This window comes from Phoenix dactylifera, chromosome 16 (assembly GCF_009389715.1).
Source record: "Phoenix dactylifera cultivar Barhee BC4 chromosome 16, palm_55x_up_171113_PBpolish2nd_filt_p, whole genome shotgun sequence".
Taxonomy (NCBI): Eukaryota; Viridiplantae; Streptophyta; class Magnoliopsida; order Arecales; family Arecaceae; genus Phoenix; species Phoenix dactylifera.
This window is the reverse complement of record NC_052407.1, coordinates 11,008,238-11,030,125: the sequence shown is the minus strand read 5'-3', so window position 1 is coordinate 11,030,125 and position 21,888 is coordinate 11,008,238. Positions and strand designations below refer to the sequence as shown.

The following is a 21,888-nucleotide window of genomic DNA, read 5'->3' as shown; positions in this document are numbered from 1 at the left end:
CATAAACCGTTAGATTTCTATAAAGGAAAGAATGTTGGATTTTAAGAAAAAATTCAATTTAACAAGGAAGAAAGAATTCAAAAACTCCGTATTTCTTAAGCAGAAGATGAAGATAAAATGTATATTTTGAAATATATTTTTGATTAAAAAATGCATTACTTAATCCAGAGATGAAGATAAAATATATATCTTAAAATTAATTATAAATTATTTTCAAATATTTTTAATATTTAAATTTTAGTTAAATTATGTCAAATCTATAGAGGTATAGCAACTGTTTTATTTAAAGATATGGTATAAATATGAAGTTGGTATCAATAAAAACCAGCGAAGGTATGACTACGGGCCGCTTCATCCCGTCTTTCCTCTGAACCGGAAAACCCATCCAGCGGTCCGACCTTCTGCCCTCCTTCGAAGCGGCGAAACGGAGCTCTCTGGTGCTCGCAGACGAACGCCACTCCCCGGAGCTCCGCCGGTGGCGAGCGCAAAGCCTCGACGAGCGAGAGACCAATGACCGCGACCTCCCACTCCTTCTCCCTCCCTTCTCGCCTCGCCCTCCTCGCCCTCTTCTCCCTCTCCTCCTCCTTCTTCCTCTGGAAATCCCGCCGCCTTCGCCTTCTCCGCCTCTCCTCCCAAAACCCTAACCGTGATCCAAGTCCTAGGGGAAAGCTCTTCTTCGCCTCCCAGACTGGAACCTCCCGAGCCCTCGCCGGCCGCCTCGCCGACCGCCTCCGCGCCGCCGCCCTGCCCTTCGACCTCGTCGACCCCCGGGGATACGAGCCGGAGGACCTCCCCAAGGAAACCCTAGTTCTTATCGTCGCTTCCACCTGGGAGGACGGGAAGCCCCCGCCTAATGCCGAGTTCCTCGCCCGGTGGCTCGCCGAGAGCGCCGAGGACTTCCGGGTGGGCTCGCTGCTCCTCTCCGGGTGCCGCTTCGCGGTATTCGGCGTTGGGTCGAGGTCTTATGGCGAGAGCTTTAATGCCACCGCGAAGGACTTCTCAGGGTGGATGAGGGCCGTCGGAGCCGCGGAGATGCTGCCTGTTTGGGAGGGCGATGTGGACAATGGAGACATGGATGAGGTTTTTGATTCCTGGAGTCAGAAGGTTATCGGGTTACTGAAGGGAGATGTGTGCGAGAACGGTGGGCACTTAGCTTCTATTATAGAGAGCAACGGCTTTGATTCGGAAGAGGAGGAGGAAGAGGAGGAGGAGGCTATGGAATCAGCTGTTGTTGATGTGGAGGACATCGCTGGTAAAGCTCCTTCAAGGAAATCAACTGGGGCTTTATCTAATGGAGGGCAAAATGGTGACAATGGTCTGAGGGAAATGGTGACACCAATCATTAGAACAAGCTTGGAGAAGCAGGTAATTCTGTCACACTGGTTTTTTACTTTTTGGATAATATTCTTTAACTCAATTATATTATTAAGTTTTGTGTTTGGTAGAATGTTCCTTTTGTGTCTTGTCATAATTGATGCTAAATGTTAGTAATAACTGCATTTGTCCAGCAATTCCTGGACTTGCTTAAAGATAGAAGTTTGCACTGCGTGTGCAATACATTTGAAGAGGATTTTATATAGAGATGATATTAATGGATTTCTTTATTATCTAATGACCTCCTTGGAGATCTACCTTTTTCATGCATCCTGACTTTTCATATTTGAAGAATCACTTGCCACCACCATCCAACTTATTCAAGTCCTCTTTTCACAAGCTTCCATCTATCCATCTAAGAAGATCCTTAACTTGTAACTCAACCATGAGCAGCTTTCTTTTTTACTTATTTTCGTCTGGATGATTCTTCACTTATGATCAACTACCATGCTCCAGGTTATTAAAAACGAAAAACACCCTTAGAGCAATAGGACCCCTCTATCACTTAAGGAGCTAGGCACCAAAAAGATGCTTGCTTAGAAAAAACAGCGCACTAACTCCAATAAATACATTAGAAATAAATACTGTGTTGTCCGAAAACAATACAAGCATTATAAGATTAGTTATTCCAGTTTCAACATCAAAAATCATAATTGTCTCGTACATTAGATGTTTTATTTTCACATGTTTTAAAACATCACATCAAAGTAACATGTCACATATTATATTTTTAAGCAAAAATCAGAATGGAAAAAAAAACTAAAGGACATTCTTTGGTGGCTTCAAAGTTCAGACATGATAACAAGATACCACTTTCCAAAAAAAGTTCGATGTTTCTAAACAAAATGTAACACCAAAAAAGTAAGTCATCAAACATCCAAGAGTAGCCTTTTGTTTATAATGACTTCAATAAATCATTATGACCCCCCAGAATAAAGCTAATAAAGATCTAAAAGCATAGGAAGTATAGGAATAGAAGGAATATTGCTGGACATTAGAGAAGTGCTTGCCCAAACGCCTCTCACTTTGTCCTAGGTGCTCACCTGGGTGTTGTCTTAGTAAACTTGGCTCGCCTAGGGGACTCTTGAGGTGCTCAAGAACTTCTTGCCTTGCCCAATAGCTTAGGCAAGTGTCTGGAGTATCTTTGACAATGCTAGTCGGTGCTTATACTTTGCATGCATATATCCAAATGAATGGAATAGCGAGGATATTCTCTTCAAGGAGACAACACATGTACAAGAAGTAATTGTTTGTAGGGAAACACACGAATCAATTTTTCTAACCTAAACTAGAATCCAATTGTTTGCCTAACAAATACAATTTTATGCTAATGAGTTCAAAGTATTCTAAAGTGATGAATTTTTTGGTTTATCATAATCATTTTGGTTTTTGATGGCAGTGATTCATCATACATCATGTCGAGCCGTGCATCTAGTCCAACTTGTCTACTTCATCTATCAGTTTATTGGTTTTCTTTATTCTTTTTCAGTCATAATTTATGGTCAATATAATAAGCTTGGTTATTACATCTTTCCATTATTTGTCGGTACAGATATGAAAACACCTGATTTAACACTGAAATACATGGGTAATTGCGCATATGCTAGTTAGGGAAATGAACAAGGAAGCTGAGCCGATATACAATAATTTGAACAAAACATATAGAAGTGTACCTTTTTCACTTTTTTAATAAAATGGAGTAAAAGATAAGTAAAATATAAGAGGGATTGTTGGAGATGTCAGAATGTGCATCCGAAACTAGAACTGTGAATAAGACCATGATGAATTTATGTGAACTTCAATCGACAATAATATGCTGGACTCTAACAAAACAAGATATTTCCTTGGCATTACTATATAATGCTTATTGGAGTTTTCCTCTTGGCTTTTTTCCATTAAGAGTTATTATAGAATATCATATATTACCCAAAAAGTTTTGACTTGGTTTTTATATTTTCTCATCTTCTTTTATCTTTCTAGGAGCTGACTGGATACATTTGAAGCTAGTTTTATTTGATATTGGTTTGCGTTGCTTCTAGCTTTATTTGTTTGGAGCATTCAATGAGATTCTGATGTGTGGCCTGTTCTCCTGTCCTTTTCTCACGTTGATTTGATTGTCCATGCTTTTAGTTTTATCATGTTGCTTGCTCTAATCCCTCCTCTTAACTATATGGATTGTCTGAGTTGTAATTCTTCCACATCTCTAGGTCTGGAATTTTAGTTCTTCACTTTACTCTCTCTAGCATACTTATCACTTGTTGACTCCAGTAAAACTTAATGACCTTCCTTGGGTCCGTGGCACTTCAATAGTATGCCTTCTTAATTGATCTTTCTGCTGTTATGTGCTCTTTAATTCTACAGTGGCGTTTGTTGAAGTGATGCATGCTATAATCAGAACTATAGACTAAAATTGAGTTTACTAAAAGTATCTTAGGACTCACACCTACAAAAGTTGATGGGATGTGTAAGTAATTGTGTTTGTAGATTCATGTACAACAAATGTTGAAGTCTTAGCGAGGAGAGCAGCTTGGGTTAATCATATATGGTGAGTGCTGAATATTATTGTCAGCAAAGAATAGGAAAGTACAAGCAATCCAACAACAATAAGCAACTTTCCAAGATTGGGTTAAATAGACTAGATCTTTGCACCAGCTATGGACATGATAGTGAAGACATCATTGGATATGGTCCAAAGAGGATGCATAGGGATTGATTTAAAGGGGAATCCCGGGAGAGCTTTTTCTTTTTTTGAAAGTGAGAGAGTCCCTTTGGAGAGGGGACTATAATACATGGAGATTTTTTTTCTCTGAGAGAGAGCCCCCTGGAAAGGGAAGAATAAAGCATTATATGGTATTATAAGTAACATGGTGATTACCGGCCTTATGTAAAGAAAGAGATAGAAAAGAACCTTAAACAATTCCCAGCAATAGCAGCGTGCTAGGAGTGACTATGGTTTGCAACTGAAGGTAATGTCATGATGGTAAAGTTGCAACGCCTTTCTTGTTCAATTTGGAACCTCAATAAAGAAAAAGGCAAAAAAAATTCCAAGGTTCCTACCATTTAACATACTAGATCAAATACCGACTATTGACCTACTTTAAGTTACTTCAATAGTACAGACTACAGAGAGTACAATCTATTGATTTGTAAAGCAGTGGATAAGGCTATTAATTGTCCAGCAGCTTGACTTTAGCTAGATCTTGGGTCGAATATAAACTCGATCCAGCTCAGTTTGCCATTAATTGAGCTGAATTGAATCGTGGTTTTGAAGCTCAAATTCAATTTCAAGCCAAGCCTGGAAAAAATTAGCTTAATTAGGCTTGGAATCGGATGTAACTATATCATATAATGCAAGCATAGATCTAATCAACCGTTGCAATGGATACAATGACTGATGTTTGGGGTGATTAGGGCGAGAAAAAACATACATCCTATCAGCTTAAACATTATTTCTAGCTTAAACCAAGCTTTGATTGAAGCCTGAACTATTACAAGCTCAAATAGTTTTTGCTCGACTTAAGGTTATTAAGTCAATGAATGTGCAGCTTGGTTTCGAATTATCCTCAATTAAATAATAATGAACCCAGTCATCTCGAACTTTAGGCTGACAATTATTTTCAAGCTAGGTTTGATCAGACCCTAGCTCAGCCCAATTACCCACCCACCCCCCTTAGTGGTTAACTATTGCTCCATTCACTGTGCAACTTTTATTTGAGGTGAGGTCATCTTTTCTGCTAGTTCTATGGCAATGCCTTTCATGTTTTGTTTTAGGATAAGTTACAAAAGCTCCCCTGAGGTTTATGTTTATTATTTTTACACCCAATAGTTTACAAAACCTGCACTTACACCCAATTAAATTAACGGTATTGGTGAAACCATTTACCTCATCCGAAAAGTCAAGATTGCCCCTGGGTGGGAGGAGGATGTCGCACATTTTCTTATGTCCTTAGGTGCTATTATGTCGCTTAAGGTTACTTTGGCTATTTTTTAAATTTTTCTAATGGGTCCCATTTAAGGTTAACAGTTTGATTAATATTCTGTTAAAGTTATGGGTTAAAGTGTTGGAAAAAAATAAATCTTAGGGCGGTAAGTGTAGGTTTTTCAAACTATTGGGCGTAAGTTTAATTTACCCATAATCTCAGGAAGTTTTTGTAATTTACCCTTTGTTGTTTGGTCTATTAATGCATGAACTTGGCAGTTTTTGAAATGAATCCTGCACAAGATACACACATATGCACGTGCTCTTGTCTATTATTTTGCATTCAATTTTACTGTTTGTAATCTCGCATCTACTTCTTTCCGTCTTCTTAATTTCCAACAAGTTCCAAATAATGAAACTGATATGCTCCTTTTCCATGTGCATAATCTTTGCAGGGATATAAAATTGTTGGTTCACATAGTGGAGTTAAACTTTGTAGGTGGACCAAGTCACAACTCCGAGGTCGTGGTGGTTGTTACAAGCATTCATTTTATGGCATAGAGAGTCATAGGTGATGATTGTTATTTATCAACTGCACGCCCTATATTTCCTCTAGTATATTTTCTCATAATTAATGTGTTTGGTGTGCAATCATTTGTGTGAAGGTCACGAATAATATGATTTTTTTTATCTAGCATCTAATTTCTTTTTGATTGATTTTTGCACAATCTTGTTATCAACTAAGGTCAGGGCTAAACATTTTTTTATTAAACAACGCTTATTAAATGAAATCTGTAATAATTCTTAAAGGAGCAAACAGTCAACTTCTCAGACTTAGATGAAAACAGTCCTTGCAGGTTCATTCAAATTGATATTGAAGTTTGTATGCTAAGATTACAAGTATTAGAAGTCTTGGAATGCTCATTAGACATGTGGATGCTTTCTGATATAAATAAATTCGTATGCTGGGGACTATTTTATATGGCTATGATCATTAGCATTTTAAATCCTTGGGTGCTGTGCTTTCTTGAAACTTTATCGCAATGCTTTTTGGAACATATTTAATATTCTCGTAGAAACAAGCATATGTCAAGTGATTAAGGAGGTAAAGTTCTCCTGTTAATTACTAATATGGCTGTTCATAAAATTGCCTTACTATCATGGAGTTTGGTTTATGTGACGCATAGTTATGGGGTATCGTTTTGGAGAAAGAATATCAACCACTGCAAACTTTGAAAACCGCATTCCTTAGAAGGTTAATCATGTAGGGTAACGTGGTCTCAATCAAAGTGTTCAACAGTTTGAAAGATTTTAAAGTATTCACGGCTTGCTTTGGGTAATGGCAAAAGCTAAGTTTCCCTTAGTAATCTCTTTTTTTATTTTATGTAGGAGATGGATAATATAAGGCTGTCATATTTATTGATCCATTACAAAAGTGGAAGAGGGTATGTAAGGTGTAGATCCATGTTATGGCAGACAGTTTATTACTTTATTTTGTAGAACAAATGTTGTTGGGAAGAATTATATGGGCATGAGCTGGAACTAATGATCTAGTAATATGTGAACGGGATAGGTTATGCAATCTTGCTTTCATTATCACAAAGAACAGAAAGTAGATGAAGATATTTCTGGGGTTGAGTGGGTGGAGTAGATAAGTTTTCTTGACTATTTTGTATATTCTACAAACTATGGCTGGCTGTTGTATGGATTAGAATAATTTTTGTAAATTTTCCCATTTAATTCTGAATCTCTGATTTTATCAGATTCTTTCACGAAACAGGTGCATGGAAGCAACCCCTAGTTTGGCTTGTGCAAATAAATGTGTTTTCTGTTGGAGGCATCATACAAATCCTGTTGGAAAGAGCTGGAGATGGAAGATGGATGATCCTTTAGTGATCGTAAATGCTGCCATAGACCAGCATACTAAAATGATTAAGCAAATGAAAGGTGTCCCAGGTGTGTGTTTATGTGTATCCTTCTTGTTCTATTAGGCCATCAAGACATCCTTAAATCACTCAAAAACTCATGGTAGTGTGCCATTCAGCATTTTAAGCTCTTTGTGTTGTACTCATTTGGCCAAAGCAGGTAAATGCAGATAGTTTTGACAGTGTCGGTATTTGTACTTATATTTGCAGTAGTCAAAGTTAGGGGTGGCAATTAGGTCAGCTTGGGTCAGATATGGGTTAGGTCACGGGTCGGATACAGGTTAGATTAAAAATCTGTCAACCTGAACCTGACATATTTATTAAAGGGTCGAAAATTCAGATCCGAACATGACCATTTTATAAAACAACCCAAGCTGACCCACAACAGATTGAACTAAATTAAACTGGTTAAACATTGCCACCCCTAGTTTACGTTCCATGAGCATGACTTGGATAATGGCTTCATAAGATATATGAGAGTGTAAGCTAATTCAGTAAACTGGTGTCCTCTCTTATCGCTCTTGAGTTGTACAATATGCATGTATAAGTTTCTGAGGCTTTTAAACACCGAACACATATTTTTTTAAAAAGATTTTTTTTCACCTTGGTGTTGTAATAGCATCTTGTACACATCTTCTTCCATTTATTCTGTTTTGCTTAAAATTATTTTTTTGTTTCAAAATCTCCTTAATTTTAGGGAGCTGATTTTATGAAATTTTAAGGTCATTTTTGTTGAATTCCTTTTTGTTCATTGTCTCAAATATGAAATCTGACGCCTTTGTTACTGTTTCTTGAAGGTGTAAAGCAGGAGCAGTTATTAGAAGGTCTCTCTCCTAAGCATTGTGCTTTATCTCTGGTTGGTGAACCAATCATGTATCCAGAGATAAATTCACTTATTGATGAGCTGCATTCTAGACATATCTCTACCTTCCTTGTCACAAATGCACAATTTCCAGATAGGATAAAGATGTTGAGACCTGTTACTCAGGTAATCCTGTGCCTATGTTAAAAGTTATTAATTGTGAACCCTAGCTAAACATTGAGGCTGCTTAAAGTTTGACTTCCTTCTGATGCTTGCAGTTATATGTGAGTGTAGATGCAGCTACAAAAGACAGCCTGAAGGCAATTGATAGGCCGCTCTTTAGCGACTTCTGGGAGCGTTTTGTTGTAAGTATTCATACAATCAGTAATGAATCTTTTACTGTGATGCTCTTGAAAGTGCTTTCATGTGCAGCTTTCTTGGTAGTGTGGGCGACATGTCTGTTTCCATTCTTGTTTTTACTGCTTTTTGATATAGATGGACTTGCCTAGTTGATTAATATGTAAGAGTCATGCAAGAGAAACTCTAATTTTGGTAAGAAAGACGTGTGCCTAAGTAATTCTAATCTTTGAAAGTATCTAGCTATGAAATTTCTGACAGCCAGGTCTCATTCAGCAGGAGATTCTGCAATGAATTTTCTTCTTTATCTTCATCATTGCTGGTTCCTGCGCACTTTCCAGGTTTTTTTTTAAACAAAAAGTCAAACGAATATGTTCTTTCCCGGTATCAGAACACTGGGAAAATTCCTGATGCGCAATGAGTTTTGAAGTGGAATGAAACATGTTGGGTGTGCATGGTTCTACATTAAACACACATATGGTGTATTATTGTGTGTGAACATTGAGAATGGGAGTTCACTCAAATATCATTCTAAATCTTGGGTGTTCTTCCCCCCATTAATTTATCATTTTATTTACCCTCATGCTTGCTGCTTAATTTTTGTATCAACAATAGTTAAGCCTCTGGAAATTTTCGAAAATATCTCTGTTGTTATGATGTCAATGGGATAAGTTTCGAGGCATTGGGCTGATCATTTGCTCTTCACATGTGCAATAAATCATTGTGTGCTTTGCTTGTCATAAGGTTGTGTTGCATCAGTTTTGCTATACATGCTTAGTCAAATATGATTTGGGGCTTGGTTGAATCATACTTATCGCCTGTAAAGAGTGTTAGGCATTAAATTGCCTTGCATAGTTAGTTATGTTTGTAAAGAGTGTCAGGCATTAAATTGCCTTGCATGGTTAGTTATGTTTTCTGTATATATTATCTTGAGTTCATGCAAATTCTGTTACAATTAGGAAATCCAGCCTTTGCTGATGACTTTTGCAGTCCGAAGAATTCTGAAATCTGATCTTCCCTACTCTGTGATCACCACCCATCCATCTTTGCCATCACTAGTTTTTTTTGTCTTTCTTCCTAGCATTTTATGGAACACTCAGGTGGCATTGGAACAACAATTGGCAAACATTGGTGGTTAGTTTGTCATTGTGCATTGCCTAATCCTCCAAACCCATGCGTCTGTGCACAACAACGAAATAAAAAACACCAAAAAGAGAAAAACAAAATCTCCCTAGAGCACCTAGAAAAGAAAAGGGGGGTTGGGGGGAGGGTGCAGGTGTAAGAAAAAGCTGAGTATTCCTGGACCACTGTGACCACACTGTAAAGGGGTTTTAGTCTGACCATAGATAAACTTGTTTATTCCTTATGTCTATATTGCTTCTTTTTTTTGTAACAACTCAGAAAGGTGATCTAATCTCATTAAGATATGAATTTGGTGGAGATTAAGCTGATAAAATGCTATTTTCTCAATGATGTTTACCTAAAATTTGACAGGATTCGTTAAAAGCTTTGCGAGATAAAGAACAGCGTACAGTTTACCGTTTAACTTTAGTTAAGGGATGGAATGCGGAAGATATAGATGCATATGCAAACTTGCTGGGCATTGGGAAACCAGATTTAGTTGAAATGAAAGGCGTCACATACTGTGGCTCGTGAGTAGATTGTATTTTTTTTTTACCAAAGCAAATTGATTTATTATATGACCTACGGTTCTTAATGTTTACTCTTGTCTTGTTATCATAGGTCTGCCACTTCAAAATTGACAATGGAGAATGTCCCGTGGCACTCTGATGTTAGAGCCTTTTCAGAGGCTTTGGCGATTAAAAGCAGTGGCGAATATGAGGTTGCTTGTGAGCATGTCCACTCCTGCTGTGTTGTTCTAGCAAAAGTTAGCAAGTTTAAGGTCAAGGGTCAGTGGTATACATGGATAGATTATGAACGGTTCCACGAGCTGGTAAACCTCATCTCAATCCCTATCTGTTTGATCAGTCACGTACAAAACCAACAAACCTTCGTCGAAATGCAGGTTGCTTCTGGGAAGCCTTTTAAAAGCGAACACTACATGGCCCTGACACCTTCCTGGGCTGTCTATGGTGCTGAGGAAGGTGGATTTGATCCAGATCAATCTCGTTATAAAAAGGAGAGGCGCCATGGAGCTGCAAGCATTAGAGGCTCTCCAGTGGCTCCCTAAATGGCACCAGAAGCTTGGTTGGGACAGGTAAGCAATGTGTCTGTAGCTAACAAGTTTTAAGCAAGATCCACGGTCCGGTATGCTTATACTGTTTATTATGGTATAGATTCTTTTTGTAAATCAGATGTGCAAGATATATTTTTCTATTTAGATGTTAATACAATCAAAATGACTTTTGCATGTACCTGCCCTCTAAAGAGGATTTTGATCAAATTCAATGATAAAAGGGGGGGGTCAAAAGATGCATCTATTGGCAGAACCCTCTTTAGTCTAAAATATGGACCCACCAGGGAGAACAGACTCATTGCTTCTGGAGAGCTTAGAGAGCTTGATTGTCCTTGTCCGCGCCAAACAGAATTTTTGGAAGAAAGAGACATAAACCCACTGTTTAGAAAACAGGTAATGTATGTGGAATCGATCTCTTTTGTGTTATAAAGGTGGATTCTGATGGCTGTCCGCTGCCTTGCACTCTGTTTTCGTATTTTTTTATATCTAAATGCTAAGTGAATGGACCATTCTCTTCTTATGTGACCCTACTCCATAGCAAGGATTGGATTAGAGGCTGCTCCCCTGCAATGGGGACCTGCAACCTGTGTATCTTTTGCCCTATTTACAGCAATTTCAGCAAGCGTTGGATGCCCCAGCATGTGCATCACTAGAAGCATATGTTAACTCTGTGGTTAAAAGACCACGGTATAGTTTAACAAACATGGCCACAGGATACTCTCACCTTTGTGTTTCCTTGGAACATGCATGCTTTACCATATATAATAATATATTACCTGTCCATCACTGTTGTGTGGGTATTTGTCCAGATCGTTATCAACATCAAGTTGCTTTCCGAATTACTTTCACAGACGCAACGGTAAGCTGGCTGCCGCCGAAGATCTGAAGCTTCAGAGTGAGTCCCCTGTCAAAGTTACTGATGCTCGTTGTGCCATTAAATATTATGCTTTATGGCGATCTCTTACTTGTTTTTCTTCCCCTGCTCTTTTGACGTAAAGCAATGCTACTGTGTCAGGACATTTAATAAACCTTGCAGCTCATTGCGAATAGTTCTAAGTCGGAATCTATGACCATGACCATCAAGTCTTCCCCTGATATTTGGGGTTGGCTTTATCAGATTCTTTCATGAAGAAATTCTAAGCTATATTGGATTGCAGTTTTAGTTTTCTTATCGAGCGAGAAGTTAGGGTTTGATTCCAAGTGCTGTCGGGTCCTCTATTCGGATTTAAAAACTTTTTGGCTTGATCTGCATGAGGGCTCAGGCACCAACCTAGTAAGTAGGCCGGTGTGTCGTCTGTGATTAGAGCCCCTTCCATTTGTTTTTTTATCATTGCGATTTCCATCTTACTCGGATTCTCTAGTTAATTCGGTGCTTTATTGGGTAATTGAAAAGAAAAAACAAACTATTCTTGCGACTTCCATCGTTCATCGATTTTTTCCAGTTAATTTGGTTGGTTCTTGAGGCAGGGGAGTTTGGGTAACAATGGCTGCCGTTGTTGTTTTCCGAATTATTTTGGGATAGGTCAGTGGTGGTCTCAAAATGGTCCTATAATCTCATTGTGACAGTCTTCGTATTTCCACTTTTACAAGCAGCATTACACACCTACTGATCTGACATTTGAAAGCTCGGTTGGGTGAAGATGGTCAGTGGTCCATCCAGATTAAATGGACCCCTCTAGCTCCAACGCTTGTTCCAATTGGCCAACCCCGGCATTATTTGATGGGAGACTACACAATCTCAGGGACCATCAACTAAACGTTTCCAGAAAGCCGTTCCTCAAGGCCCCAAAATCCAAAAGATAGAATTCAAACCTTTAATGCCCTGTTGGAAAACTTGTTGGCTTCCGGGCAAAGTGTCCTATATAAAGCATCGGGAACAATAATTGCTGTCTTCATGATTGTTTTACAAGTACGACCCAAAATGCTGGATTCTCAATCCTTAACGCACTCCAATCTAGTACCTCAGTTCCATTCCAATTTGAATACTTTCACTCCCTAGTATGCTTCTATCATCTGCAAGTGATGGTTTCTCCTCAAGTTTTGGTTGCTTCTTAGTATGGCTCGCCAAATTTTGAACAGATTGCACCTCGCTGACACCTTGCAGGAGTGCTGCAAAGGCACGTTGCTTGCGTATCATACACTGCTTATATCACAGGCTACATAGCACCCACTTGTTGCATTCAGCATGTGATAGTTGCATGGTTAGCTTTTCTATACGCATGAAAACGACACGAGGCATGCTGTCATTTATGTATGATCCAAGGTGGTTTGGACTTTACTCTGCCATCATGGTGAACTGAGTCCTCTGTGCCCCATCAGATGATACACATAGACCCTAGATAGAGAGGGAATACCTACTAGCCCTTCTAAATTTGGCAGGTCCAAAAAAATTTGCCCAAAAACTTTTCAGCCATCCAAGATGCTTACTACAAAAACCAACAATCTAAGGTTCTCCAAAACATTTAAAAGAAGACTGAAGCTAGGCAAAGAATTAGCAGCTAGACTTGTGACTAATAGCTTCTTCTTCTTTTCTTCTTTTTTTTTGGTCAAATCAACATTTCATTTCATATAAGTAAGTCTAATCTGTCATATCAAGTAAAAGTAAACAGTACAATGGATCTAGGATGCAAGCTAAACTTGTCCAAATGACATCTTCAGAATGATGGATAATATAAGAGGCGATCTAGTCTGCTGCACTCTAACTAATAGCTTCTTTTTCTCAGTACCAACTTATCACTTAAAAGTTTCTTACTCTTAGGTGCGACGTTCTTGTTGTTAGTGGGAGCAGCTAGGTAAATAACAAAGCTTCCTAGTTAGATAAAAGTCCCTTGGAAGTTTACACTGCAGCTTGAGTCATTCTAATTGATGGTCGGGTTCGCAAGTAGTTCCAAAAAAAACATTAATGTTTCATCGTGATTCTTCGAAGGCTCTAAATGACTAGGAAGCAAGGCTATAATTTAGTAGGCCCAAACATTAGCAACATCCACGGATACCTACAAAAAAGTAGGCACTGACCCGGTCTATCTGTTGACCAACCATTTCTTCCCAAGAACATTCACTAAACTCGAAGCCGGTCAATTAATTAACGTTTCCAATTGCTTTTTTTCTCTTTAAGAAAAAAAAAACTCTTAACAGTCTCGAAGAACAGATTGGCTTGGATGTAGACGCACCTACACTCGACCTGGTACGAAATTCATGGTTCCTCTCACTGGTTTCAGCCCCCCACAAGCAGAAAGCGATAAATTGACTACAATTCCGAGCTACCATGAAAAGCCGAAGCAAACAAACATCTACAATTCCGAAACAAGAACAAGTAGAACCAAACGGACACATCAGAGAGATAAGCGAATGGGAGACAAAGAGATGGCAACGGAATGGATTCATTCGTTCAAGTGCTCTTACGAGGCTGTTGGCTTTTTCTCCTTGTTCTGCTGCTTCTGGGCTTCTCTTCTTGCTGCGGCTGATGGGGCTGCTCCGCTGCCACGGCTTCCTCCTCCTCTTCTTCTTCTTCTTCTTCTTTGGCAGCCGAGGAGGAAGCTCCGGACTTTTCCTTCTTCTTCTTGGAACCTTCCTTCTTGCCTTCGTCACCTTCCTGCTCTTCTTCCTTGAACTGCTCTTCCTCTGCTATAACTTTTCGCGGCCGGCCTCGACCTCGCTTTCTTGGAGGCTCCTGTCGAGCTGCTGCGGCCGCCTCCTCCGATGCCGCCGATGATCCTTCGCCGCCGCCGGTGCTGATCGATAAGGTCGATCTTTTCTTGGATTTCTTCTTCCCCATGTCTGATCAAAATCCACTCTTGTCGATGACTTCTCCCTCTTTTATCTCTTCCAAAGATCCCCAAATCAAAACCCAATGGAAGAGGATTCAATATGAATCAAATAGACAAAAGTCGATCAAACAGCAAAGGTAGTATCTTGCCGAACAAATGGAATCAATCAATACCCTTTTCATTAAACCCGTTCGATCTCGCTACCTATATATACATATCTATGCCAAATCTAATCTCTGAAACACCTAAACCTTTATATGCGGGGACAAAATCTGTAGTTTAGATTAGGTTTTTGAGGAGAGAGAAAGGAAAACAGGGGGAGAGGAGCAGGAAATGGAGAGAGAAGGGAAGGCACGAGAACGGGACGGGGGGGAGAAAGGGGTGAGGAGAGCACTATATGAAATTATTATAGCTGCAATCTAACTCTGATAAAAAAAAATCCAGTCTGCTTCGCGCTAGATTGAGTCACTGGAAATTTTTAATTATTAAAAAAAGGGAAGTACGACCGTACGGATGGGTCTAATTTTTTTTTTTTTTTTACATTTATACCGCCAATTACTCCGAAAAAAAACTTCTGATACGAGCTCTGTTTTTTATTTTTTTTATCACTTACCTTATTGTATCCATCTTAGAATAAAAATTAAATAGTCAAATTGGAATGAGATTCTTATTACTAACAGCCGTCCATCCTATAGCTTTAATATATATATATATATATATAGATATAGATATAGATATGCATACAAAAAGCATCATTCATAATGTCATATGTCTCTATCTTATTCCTGGTTAAGCTATCCTTCTTTTTTCGTATGTTCCTAAGGCTTTCCTCCTTCTCCTCTATTCCAAGTATGTATCATGTGGCTATAAACTATATACCGGTGAACACAATATTCTATAAATTATATATCAATTTATCTAGAGGTATATTTTAAGTCGCTTCTAGATATGCATCAAAGAAGTTTAAAGTATATATCGAAAACTTATCGAATATATATTACTTGGACATGTATTATGTACTAGTAGATGCGATATTATGAAAAGCATGTATCAATTTGCCTGCATGTATATCGAATTGCTTGAAGATATTTATTAGATTATTGCTGAATATATATTAAAGAAACTTAAAATACGTATCAAAAACTTGTCGAGTGTGTATCATCTAAATATATGCTGTGTACACATGAATACGATATTTTTGATCTATCAATTTGCCTAGATATGTATCGATTTGTATGGAGGTGTGCATTGGGTATTAAATAATATTATATACTGGTAAACACAATGTTTTAGAAATTGTATATCAATTTGTCTGGAGTTGTAAATAGGTTGCTACTAGGTTGTATATATATATAATTTGTCCGGAGATATATTGGTGAACACAATCCAATGGCCATGGGAAGGAAAGAACTCTGTATTTTGGAGAAAAAGAAAGGAAAGATGGATAGAGGACAACTTGATGGCGAAGAACTGAAAGATACAGGCGAACAGTCTCATGGACAATTACTCGTTAACAAAAAAAAGTTCCATCCTACTTTGATTCTTCGACTTCCATTTTAAGGTAAATGCAATAATCATTTGATTACTCGGCATCAAGCATCCTCTGGCTTCATTTACATAAGTTGGTGCATGTGGAGCCGAAGGCATCGACCTCAACTGTGGAACCCAACAGGACACGTACAATTATTTCATAGCAAAGTCGATCGAGAGTGCAACGGTAAAAGGAATGTTTTTTTTTTTCCTCTCACACTGCTGATTGAAAGAGTGGCCCAAGCAGAACAGCCTCATGTGGATTGATAGCGGATTTGTTCTTATCATCCCACACTCCTTGAAACTATAAGGTTTTAACTTGTGTTACGTGGATAATATATGCATCTCTTGCATTCCCTGTGGTCTTCTCACCCACCAACCGTGTTTGTAAGTTTCGACTTAAAAAGATAATATAAAAGAGTAGCACCTTGTTCCTTTCCTGGATTAAACAACTCAAGAGAGAACGGCCAAACCATAATGATTATAGTGGCATTATACTCACCAACACGAGGAGAAATTATGCCCTACATTGCATGCATTGATATGGCCATACACTGAACCAATTATCATATATCTAGAGCCTATATGAATAAGAAATTTTTAATTAGACCAGATCCACAGCTAAGATGGTGGATCAATCTAACCAGAAAGTAACACGGACAAATATGTATCTCGAGCCATCTTTTTTCTCTTCTTTCTTTTTTGTCCGTGTTTGTGTATGTTGCTTTTTGGTTGAACTGATCCATTGCTAAGCTGGTGGATCTAGCTCAACTAATAATTTCTTCATAGAAAAAAAAAATGCTGTGATTGATGAGGTGCATGAATAGTGTAGGGTATAATTTCTCCCGCACGAGTTGACATGGTGATTTAGGTGAGGTCTACAGCATTTTCAACGTTAGAAAGTACAAAATTTTCCATCTGCAGATGGCCGTTTCTCCATAACATATAATATATATCCTCTCAAGCAAGCTTTTGTATTTTCCATTAGATTGCTCACCTTTGCAGTAAGCATAATTCTAAATTTATTTTTTAGCAACACCTAGGATTCGAATATCCAACGACTATAGTTGTTGGTCCTTACTAGTGCAATCTGTAAGCTGGTTAATTAACTTTATAACTAGCAGAAATTTGCATGCAATACCATAGGATGCATATTGTTTCTTGAATAATTAACCAGCTATATGCCACTTCTCCTATGTGATAATTCAACTTTATTTGCATGCAGGAGGAAGTTTCTTATAATGATAAAAAGATCTGTGCATAGAGCTATACAGGAAACATCTATTACAAGTTAAAAAAGAATCTTGATGAGTACAAGTCAATGTAACCTTGGATCCAAAAGACTAATATCTTTGTTATAAATCCGCAAGGCTAAATATTTGATTACCCATGTTAAGTAGTTGTATTAAATTTACTAGTTTCTAAATTTACATCCCAACTAGTCTTGTCTCAGCTGATTGGCACCACTTTGATAAGTGCTTGCACTTGAAGAAGGTCCAACATCCAAACCTTCATGGTGCCACATTTCCACCGCACTGCAATTTTTTTTCTTCTGAAATACATATATTTTTGTGAATTATACACATTAAGGTAAAGTCATGAAACAAAATATAAATTGCCATTGAGCCTATCAAATATTTCTTGCTTGCTTTTGCATTTGAAGTTGGCACAACTCAAGGTATTTCTTGTATGAAAGGACCAAGTTATTGGTGTTAGCTTACCCACTTGCATTATATCTATCACAACTTAAATGTAGTCTTACTCAAGACTCGGTGGAAAGTAATAACTGTTTTTGATAAGTAATTATGATTGACTTCTCAAGAATTTAGCTTCTACTACTGTGAAACCAGGTCCTTCAGCCCTCCCTCCTTCCATGTTCTTGAGCCCCTTGTTCATCTATACTTTGTCTTCTTTTCTATAAAAATTAAATATTGATAGTTCTTATGAACTAATCTCTAAGCTCCACATACATTGTCTAGTAATCCAACGCTAATCCAGTGGTAATATCCTTCTCCCTCTGGCTGCCCCAAAAAGGAGAGAGAGACAGGAACTGACCTCTTTCCTCAACCCAATCCCAATATCCCCACTCAAATAGTATTTGGAACCATGAACTATGACCCACTTTGGCATGAAAGCCATTCATGCTCTAATCGCATGCATTTCAAATACCAAAAACATTAATTACGTATAACGTTTGCTTTTTTAATTATTCTTATGGCTTAACATCCTTATAAGTTGCTGCTTAGAAATATCATTTTGTTGTGAGGTTAGGCCTCATGGAAAGCTTTTATCAGCCTGGAGATGGCAGATTCGTGGTTTTAGCAAAATGTTGGGGGCAATTTGCAACTCACCTTTCATGGCTCTTCTCACTCACGAAACCGCGTGCCCCGAAAAAGCCGGCGTTGAGCCGACCGCCCCCGGTGGCGGTGACTCAGCCCAGTTGACCAGAGATCTGGACGCCCGGGCCCACGCCCGATCCTGCCCGACTTGCAACCGTCCGATCTTCCTAGAATCAGATGGCCGATCGTAGCCGTACGATACGTGTCCAGAAAGATCCTCGCAGTACCCGACATGGAGTCCCCACTGGTGCTGAATTCCTGACTCAAAGAAGACTTCTTGGGTGAGCGAGCCACAAACATAGCCAATAGTTAATCGCCACGTCACGTATGATTGGGACATGTACACTGTGCTCAGTAGATCGAGTATTTGCCGTTGGATTTGTATTAGATTTTAGCCAGGGACGGTTAACGAGCGCACGGTAATAGGGCTGGTCGGAGATTCCATGCCCGTTGATTCGAGATGACGCGCATTTGGAGACTACGACTTCGGGGGATATTTTAACATGAATGAGAAATACGGGCTGCTTTTTTTTTTTTTTTCTGCTTTTATATTTTTGTATTATAAAATCTTTAAAACCTTTGATAATAAAAATTTAAATAAGAGTGAACAATAAAAACTTTCTTAAGATTTATATTTATTATACTTATATCCACTAATTTGTAAAATCTACACTTATATATCAACCGTATTAGTAAATCCATTTACCTCATATAAAAAGTTAAAATTACCCCTAAGTGATGAGTAAATTTAAAAAAGCCCCTAAGATAAGGAGTAAATTATATGTACATCCAACCGTTTGAAAAATATATACTTATTTCTTTAAAGTTTGTTTTTATCCAACACTTTAACCCATAATTTAACAAAATATTAGCCAAACTATTAACTTAAATGAGACCTGCCCCATTCTGTTAAGTTATATGTTGAAGTATTGGATAAAAGTAAACTTCAGGAAGGTAAGCGTAGATTTTTCATACTATTGGGTGTAAGTGTAAGTTCCTCCTAATCTCAGAAAGATTTTTGTAATTTACTCAAAAAATAGCCCTCCAGCATCTCTTCCGCTCGGCACTTGGATAAAGTCAATCCTCGGCGGCAAAACTAATTATATGACAAAGACTATGCTATTTTATTTTATTTTAAAAACTAGTTTTAGTTGTATAAGAAAGATTATTATCTTTGAGCTGACTGACAAAGCTGAAGGGATATTTAGTTGTCTCTCCAGCTCTCCTCCTCGTGGCCAGTGAAATATTTAAATCCTTATCTATGAGTATGTCGCCTTGTTATCCCGAGAAGTCAATTTGGTACTACATGACTCGACTTTGATTGAATGATTCTGTAATTTAACAATAATTAGATATTAAACAAAAAAATAGGTGACTTAAGAGGGTGGTGCTTGATCTTAACCATAATAGTGGTAAAATTACGCCCCTATCCTAATTGAACGATATTATGTTCAAACATCTCTACATTAAAAATAAAAAAGGATATGGTTTAGCCCGTTTTATGTAAAATTACGTCTCTATCTTGCCATCATAATTTAGCATCCAATTCAATGAGGGCGGCCCCATTTGATGGCACTTAAGCCTCTTCCATTAGACTCAAGCCAATCTAGCCACGAAGACATGAAGCCGTGGTAAATACTAGCGAATTTTTGCATGATTCAATAGAGTCATGATTCAATAGAATCATGATTCAATAGAATCATGATTCAATAGAATGAGTTAATCCAACAGTGAGTAGAGAGAAGTAGATTCTCTTTTTAAAAAAAGGAGAGTGGATTAGATGCATAGTTTATTCTCATTCAAAGTGTCATCATTTCAATTGGTCAAAAAAGCATTAGAGCAGGAAGCATATATAGTCTACAGCCTCCATCATGGCTTAAGCTAATGCAAGAAGATGGAAGTTCGAAGAACGGAAGAGCAAGAGACATGAGATGATGCATTCTTCTGCCCTTATATTCTAAGTTCTAAAATGATGCCACAAGTCACCAGTCAATGCAGTACAAGTTACTTTGTTTATAGAATAGTTGAATAATTTGGCTCGGCAGCTAGGGACATACACACTCCAGTTAAATTACTGCAAACGCATATCCCTCCCCTGCGTTGGATACACCAAGGAGATCTCTAACAAACATACTTTGTTGGAATAACAAGTTGTAGCAAGCTAACTTTTAGTTACCATTAAGAAAATGAGTCAGTGGAAGGGAGAACCAAGGAAACTCAGTTGGATGTAGGATCCTTTTGTTGATGAAAATTCATTGCAACAACTTGTATAATAACAACGTCTAAACTATGAATTAGATTAATTGCCACATGCCCACAAAGGTTCGTCGTCCTCCGGAGAAGCTTTTAAGTTCCGAACTTGTGGGGGCATACCGTGTCGATGTCCATATATAACCTTACAAGAGGATGGGGGCTCGGGGTTAGGGGAAGAGAGAGAGTTAGGGCTCTCTTCGGGGCAGGCGTGGTATCTTTCATACGAAAGAAGGATTTATGTATGGGTCTCCAAATATAACCTTAAGGAGGATGGGGGCGGGGGAGGGAGAAAGAGAGGGTCTTTAAAATTCTTTCTGAGGTAGGGGTGGTATCTTCCGTATGAAAGAATGATTCATCTTTCTTCATATGAATCTACTGTTTGAATGGCATAATGTTTGCTTTGAGATCTATGCAATTGCATGAATGGCTTTGAGAGATGTGTAGGGTGCGATGCAATGATCAGCCTCAGGAAGGAAGATCAATCATTTGTTTGTGAGCATGGTAAAACCATTCTATATAATTAGTTATCAGAAAGAAAATTCATTCTCTTATCCATACTCGAACGTCAAACTCGTAGTTTTCCAGTCTTCCTACATGCATAAAGCTATACTATTGCAGTGCGAGGACTTGAGACTATGTGATTGTCTCCCTCCCGAAGGCTCTGTTGTTCCTAACACGCAAAACAACTAAAGCCATGTTGATTGAACCCTACATGAATTACATGGGGAACTCCAGCTCAAGTCAAAAATTCTTGTTACCAATTTTAAACATCAAACAAATAAGTCTCGAGCCTTCTTTATTTTGTCCATCATTACTAGCATGTAGGATATCCAAGACATGTAGCTTGAACCAAATCTGAGTCAAACAGGTAGCGATGATATAAAGTCAACCTCGGCATTTCTCACACTTTAAATCCAATATATATATATATTGCCACACCTGCCAAGCACCCTAACTAAGTTGTATCCCAATCATCGGATCTATAAAGATTCGGCCGGTCATCATCTGATTCAACTTCTCCAGTTGATGTCCGACACCTTGCCCTATTGCTCATCTCTAGTAATCTAAGTGCTCACTATAGCAACCTTACCTCTATCCAAAGAGGTAGGGAGCACACTATCCATAGCAGTAGTAATAGTAGTAGTAGTAACGGCAGACACTGAAAAATTAGGGTTAAGTTAAAGCACCTTCACCCTCTAATCCTACCTCAGAAGGGCTGCGCTCAGAGATTGGATCGGCTGGGGCTGCTACAAGTCATGGGTGGAATCTCCTTAAAAGGGATTCTTTGGGATGTAGAGTGGGCTCTGTTCTACTTGGACCAGGTCTTCCAGGTCTTGTTGTTTGGGCTTCATAGGTTTCCTAATCTCTAATCACTGAGCAAAATCGTTTGTTCCTTTTTTTCTTCTTTTTTTTGGGTGAAGCTGA

General features: G+C 38.4%; 1 protein-coding gene across 1 annotated transcript; it reads left to right on the top strand.

The window, feature by feature from the left end:
* The first annotated feature begins 338 nt into the window (after positions 1-338).
* On the top strand, positions 339-11,357 carry LOC103702720 (S-adenosyl-L-methionine-dependent tRNA 4-demethylwyosine synthase-like). The gene is made up of 9 exons (XM_039114505.1): positions 339-1,365; positions 5,749-5,864; positions 7,074-7,249; positions 8,016-8,206; positions 8,299-8,385; positions 9,872-10,029; positions 10,121-10,331; positions 10,404-10,595; positions 10,767-11,357. Exons 1-8 carry the CDS (start codon positions 511-513, stop codon positions 10,566-10,568), a joined length of 1,959 nt encoding a protein of 652 aa, XP_038970433.1. The 5' UTR covers positions 339-510; the 3' UTR covers positions 10,569-10,595; positions 10,767-11,357.
* Positions 11,358-21,888: the final 10,531 nt, after the last annotated feature.